Source organism: Fulmarus glacialis, unplaced genomic scaffold, assembly GCF_000690835.1.
Source record: "Fulmarus glacialis isolate BGI_N327 unplaced genomic scaffold, ASM69083v1 scaffold11711, whole genome shotgun sequence".
NCBI lineage: Eukaryota > Metazoa > Chordata > Aves > Procellariiformes > Procellariidae > Fulmarus > Fulmarus glacialis.
Window position 1 is genome coordinate 59,085 of NW_009194931.1, and position 6,050 is coordinate 65,134.

The following is a 6,050-nucleotide window of genomic DNA, read 5'->3' on the forward strand; positions in this document are numbered from 1 at the left end:
ACAAAATGATCAAAAATGGTACCTGGTTGCACAGTTGCTTCCAAAAAGTCAACATGAGCGCTTACACAAAGATAAACCGCCTGTATGCCTTTACTCCCAGCCTAAATACAGAGGGGCAGAAAGAATTATCTCCTGCAGTTCGGGCCTTCTCCTCTCCAAACGCCCACGCAGCATCCACAGGAGAGCAGGGCAGGTCTTGATGGAGAAGGTGCCCTGCTCCCACAGTTTCAAGGTGAATCTGTGGGATTTTTGTCCAAGATCTCAAGGCAAGCTGAGGCTGCCCCAGGTGCAAGTCACCCTGTGAGTATGCTGCACAGACCGGGCTCTTGGCCACACGGGTCTAAAAAACCAGACCCTTCTTCTCTCCTGACTACCGACGACTGAGGCCACCTCATCCAACTTCCCTGCTAAATCTGACTGCTGTGTTTAGGTGGAGGGAATGTCCTTGGGGCAGCTATTTCCATATATACGTAAATCTGACAGTGGTCCCCTCAACCTGCTAAACCCCCTCTCCAATCTGCATCCTGACCTGAAAGCTCAAGCGATCAGCTTGGTGGATCTAATGGGGCACTGAAGGGCTGCGTCCTCCTTCCCACGGACTCCCTCCACGCTCTCCTTCACCACTCAGCCTTTTTTGAGTACCCAACTTGCTAAGTACCACCCTCCAGCCTAAAGGCAAACCAAACTACCCATCAGCGGGTCAGAAGCAGAGCCAGCAGAGTCAAGGCAACGTTGCCACCGACTTTTGGCCAGCGCTGGATCAGACCCCGCTGCCGGCACACAGACGCTGCAAGCACACAAGCCCTACACGTCGGGAGCGCAAACACTGCTGCAGCATGCACACCGCGACACCGTATCGGATAGAAACTGCAATCTAATACATACGCCTTCCAGTAAATTTGCAGGTGCAGTCCGGGCGCCGGTCAAATCGTGTATGAGAAACTCCGTCCAGTCCATGTATTTCTCTTTGATTGCTGGGGAGGGGGAAGAAGGAAAAGAAATGCTTAGCACAGCAGACTGCAATGGACTTGCCACGTGTATTTTAGAAACATTTCCTCGGGGTTTACCAGCTCTGAAGTTTTGGATACAACTGCAATCCAGACCAGGAGAAAACCCGGCTTGTTGTCCAGTTCCTCGGGCAACCCGCACACACGGTTACATCCCAAAATAAGGGAGGGTGTTGCTCCACTGTAGCCATTGACAGTGATTTACAACAGCGTGGCTTATCACCTCCATCTCTCCCATACAAAACTGGCCACCGCTTGTGTAACCACTCGTTTCCTGCTTACCACGCAGGCTCAGATATGATTTATACAGTTTCTTTGTATGTTCACTAATGACCTCAAAGAAAAAAAAGCTGTGCAAACTTTCAGTTCCTTGACAGGACGACAAAAACTCCAGGTGCTTTCCCTCACAAAGCAGAAAATCAACCCTGAGAACATCGTATGTCCGCTGCCGAGTCAATACACTTGCAAGAACAAATTTATCAGGAATGTCTACTTAATTTCAAAAAAAATGCTTTAATAATTTCTGAGCTAAACACCATAAGCCTGTGTTGCTTTAGGGATCTGTATCCACATAGTTTCATAAGATTTGAACTGAAATGTATAAACCTTGCCTCTGGGATTCAAATTTTGGTTCAATTCTTGTTGAAATCAGTAAAAGCTGGGCACCAAAAGGCCATTCAGCAAATCTCAGCTTCAGAGATTCAGATGCCTCTTCAAGCCCATTGTGCATTTGCAGTCAGAAACCCAGAAACCAGACTTTAATTCCACCTGCCTGTAAATGGGAATTAAATTACATCAGAAACATTTTTCTCTCCCCCCCATCTTACTTATATGTTAGACAACGAACAGTAATATAGTTATGTCGCTAACACAGCAACGCCTATAGAAGGGAAAAATCACAAGCGTTTGAAAATTAAAACGTTTCCTCTGAACAAACAACTGGATACATGGTTTAAAGACCATTACCCCACAGGGGAGGCCAGGAAGGGCTGTAATTAACCAGCGTAGGTCCAAAACAATTAACTAATAGCAGCCCTCGTGTTTTGCTCAAAGGAAGCGGAGTCCTTTGCTCTACACTTTAGCGAAACACATTACTCAACCAAGAGCAATCCAGTCTGAAGCACTTTGCGCTTTCACACCAATCGGGGTGGGATTTCTAAATGATTTAAAAGCTCGGTGACTGTGACTTCTTGGCCCTTCCCAGAGATGGGCGTCAGCTACCGCAATGCCTTGACAATGCAGAACGTCAGCTGTGGGACCTCTGAGAAGGTGGTTAGAGCAGGAGGACTTCAGACTGCAAATGCAAACAGCACCGTGAGCGCAAATATTGCCACCATTACTTCCAGACGAGGAGACCAAACCTGAGCCTTCTCAAAATGCATCCTCGAGCCATCTGCTGCCAAACACTGAATTAAAGAAATGCAAAGAGGGAGCACTGGGTTTGCCCAAGGACAGTTATATGACATCGCCACAAAACATGCTCGTGGTTGGGCTTGCTTCCCGCGTGGGTGCCTGGCACACTTGGACTCTGGCCCATACTCAGTTTATATCCTAAATACTTTATGCAATCCATACAGTTGGCCACAGACAAAGACAGAAGCCATGCCCAGCAGACCATACATCAGACTTCATTTCTGAGTCGTGCTCCTTCCCCAAAAGCCAGTTCTCCCAATGTCACTTGAACATACATTCAGTGTACAGATCTAAATGACTTTGAAAGTTCATTCACATGTATTTAAAATTAGCGAACTTTAAAGTGCTGGACTTGAGCCTATATAAAATAAAACCTAAGCTAGCCTGGAACTGCTCTAAGTCTTTTGCAGCACTGATTTTACATGATTTCTAGGAGATTTATGACCTTTATATCATTTAAGATGAAGGAATAGCCTGAGAAGAAATGGTTTATACATTGCACTTCCTCTCTCAACATTCCTGTTGCGTACACCTCGTCGGTTCCTGTCCACCTACATTAGGATACAGAAAACAAGCTTAATTTTGGCATCAGCGAGAAGATAGTAATTGCCGTAATGAATGAGACTGGAGTCCTTCTAGTTCAGACTTCTCGCTGCGAACAGCACTGGGTGCATCAGAGGAAGGTGCAAGTTGAACTTCATTTTGGCTCATACCCACAAAGTTGTCAGCCAAATTTTGAATGCCAGAGCTTCATTACTCAGGAATGACAAATGTGATAAAAGGAACATGGTTCGAACTTTGAAAGCTGGCAGGAGGGTGGGAGGTGGGGGGAAAACAGGATTTTCAAAGTTGACAGCAGATTTCAGGGGCCTCCATTTCCAGATGCCCGATTTGAGATGTCTTAAAGGTGCCCGATTCACAGATCTTGCTGTCTGTCAGTCTGTCCCCCTTCTAACGTCTCTCCAAAAAAATCTCTTGTCCTTTTTAAAAGACTTGCACCTCACAACTTTTTGACACCTAAATAAGATGGAGTCCCTCTCCACATTCAAATCTGGATTACGGGCTTCCGAAGTCCAAAAGTGCCAAGGTGACCTTTGTTTTCAGACTTAAACAGACTCAGCTGAAAAAACAAGCTACTCCCAGTTTCTGAGTGGTTTCAGAGCCGTCCTCCCCAAACAAATCTGTATCTGGTGGTTTGCTTTACCTTATTCTTCTTTTGCGGTGTAGATAAAGGGACTCTGAAAACCTCTGAGAGAGAACACATTGCACTGGAAGTTTTAGGAACAGGGATCTGCGCTTTCTTCGGTGCCTATTGAGCGCAACCGGCCTTCTCAGTACTTCAGTTCAAGTCATTACAATGCAAATATTAATTTTTAGTAGTAATGAAGTGAATCTGAATCATCACGATATCTGCAAAAGCCTTCAAGGACCAAGCAAAATGTTAAACAAGAATATTCAAACAAAGGAAAATCCTCTGGGTAAATGAGAATAGCTGGCAGTGTAATGCATGGGTGCCCAACCTGAGCATCCATCTCAAGAAATGCTGGTGCTTCTCTGGTGTATCAGACCCAGCACCTGTGAATTGAAGCACTGATTTTCAATCGCTAATTCACATTTTTGCTTGTTAGCTACAGGAAAAGATCCAACTGAACCTCTCCTACTGCAGACAGGCTGGAAGAACTCTGCTTTTAGAGCCCATCTGCAGCTGGCTGGCCAACTGGTGGGATGGGAAGGTGGACAGGACAAAGGATCCTTTTCCACGGTGACCTAGGCTCCACTAGTATTGCTACTTTCAAAACAATCTTCCTTCCTTAAATAACTTCAGTGAGTCAGAGGTGGTCCATGGGGCTCAAATATCCATGTTTTCTCTACCTTTCAGTGGATCCATCTTCCCAAAAGACCTCTGTGAACTTCCCCCACCCAGAACCTGTCAAGCTGAATGCACCTCTGGGATCTCAGCTAAAGCCTGTGGTGCCATGGGAGGCAGGGGAAACACACAAGAAATAAAGCAAAATAAACTTCCTCATCAAATCCTTTCAGAGAGAACCATTTCATGCAGGGAGGCAGGTCCTCCTACAAAAGCCAAAAGCCAGAGAGGACAAAATGTGTCCTTCAAACCTTCAAATGGCAATACTGTGACGAGCCCCCTCCATCACACCACAAAGCGTGATGGGCACAAGCAGTAATTTACAAGCGCACAATTAATGTCACCTTAATTCATGCCACTCTAGCTCTTACTGAGCTGCACAGACTCAAAGAGGTGAGTGTTGGTCTCTTCTCCCAAGTAACTAGTGATAGGACAAGAGGAAATGGCCTCAAGTTGCGCCAAGGGAGGTTTAGATTGGACATTAGGAAAAATTTCTTTACTGAAAGAGTGGTCAGGCCTTGGAACAGGCTGCCCAGGGAAGTGGTGGAGTCACCATCCCTGGAAGTATTTAAAAGACGTGTAGATGAGGCGCTTAGGAGGGACATGGTTTAGTGGGCATGGTGGTGTTGGGTTGACGGTTGGACTCGATGATCTTAGAGGTCTTTTCCAACCTTAATGATTCTATGATTCTATGAAAAGCTGATAAGAAATCTTCATAGTAAGAAAGTCCCTGGTACTTCTGCCTGGATGGCACGGGAGGAAACATCCCTCGTTCTTCGCAATTCAGGGAGCTGAGAAAACTGGGAGGAAGACCTTTACCAACGCATAAAATCCTCTCCAAGCAGGGGTAAGTACTGAAAGCTACCTGTCCCTTTGCACACCCACCCTTCCATCACCAGGTACAGCTCATCTGTGAAGATGGCACCTTGGAAAGGGACTGTCACCCACACCACAATGGGGCTCCAAATAGGCCCAATGACAAGAAAGCATTTGAGATATTCTAGTTACATTGAGCCTACGTTGGAAATTATATCCTAAGCAGTTACGGCTTTCTTGGCCAAGACAACAGTAACATAATCACACTGACTGATCCTCTACAGCGTGAGGCTTTGACACTCTACGAGGATACAGCTTGGCCAAGAATCCCTATATTGCTATGAGTAACAGACCCACCACAGTGTCACTGTGCAGAGAAGTGACCAATATGAGATTGTGCAACGGTCTGAGACCCTGGGGGCCAACGGCCATCAAATTTATCATACTGAGAGGCTATGATTCAAGAGAAGCAGAGACATGGTAGCAGAAAAAAAGACTCAGTTTAGTGATCCCACCGATGCAAAGACCATAGTGTGAGCTGAACTGAACGATTAAACACTAGACAATGCAGAGAGGAGACGGGCATTAGCAACGCTCTCATCATGGAAAAAGCATCGGTCAGAGCTTGCACCATATTAGACACAGTACAGCCCAAACACAAGGCATGCATCGCACAACGAGATGCTCCCGAAATGCCAATGCTCTTGTAACTACTTTTCTTTCCAGGTTTAGTGACACCACAGCCCCGTTCGGAGCTGCAGCTTGTGTACGCAGATGTGCCTGTTTCCTTTGGATCGGGTTCAGTTCATCTTGGAGCCGGCGAGGGTGACTGTTTTCACACCTCTGTAGCTCCAAGGGCAGGGGCTTTAAAGCACCCTCCTGCCACAAAAATGCCACAGAACCACCTGCCTTAGAGCAACAACAACTCCATGCAACGCTACAGGCTT

General features: G+C 46.2%; 1 protein-coding gene across 1 annotated transcript in view; it reads right to left on the reverse strand.

The window, feature by feature from the left end:
* Positions 1 to 974, reverse strand: part of LOC104084199 (scm-like with four MBT domains protein 2) — a gene marked incomplete at its 5' end in the record, with an annotated part of 58,862 nt that extends 57,888 nt beyond the window's left edge. Inside the window, one exon of the mRNA XM_009587942.1 lies at positions 886 to 974. Within this exon, the coding sequence (XP_009586237.1) occupies positions 886 to 974 (89 nt within the window). The remainder of the gene's footprint in view (positions 1 to 885) is intronic.
* Positions 975 to 6,050: the final 5,076 nt, after the last annotated feature.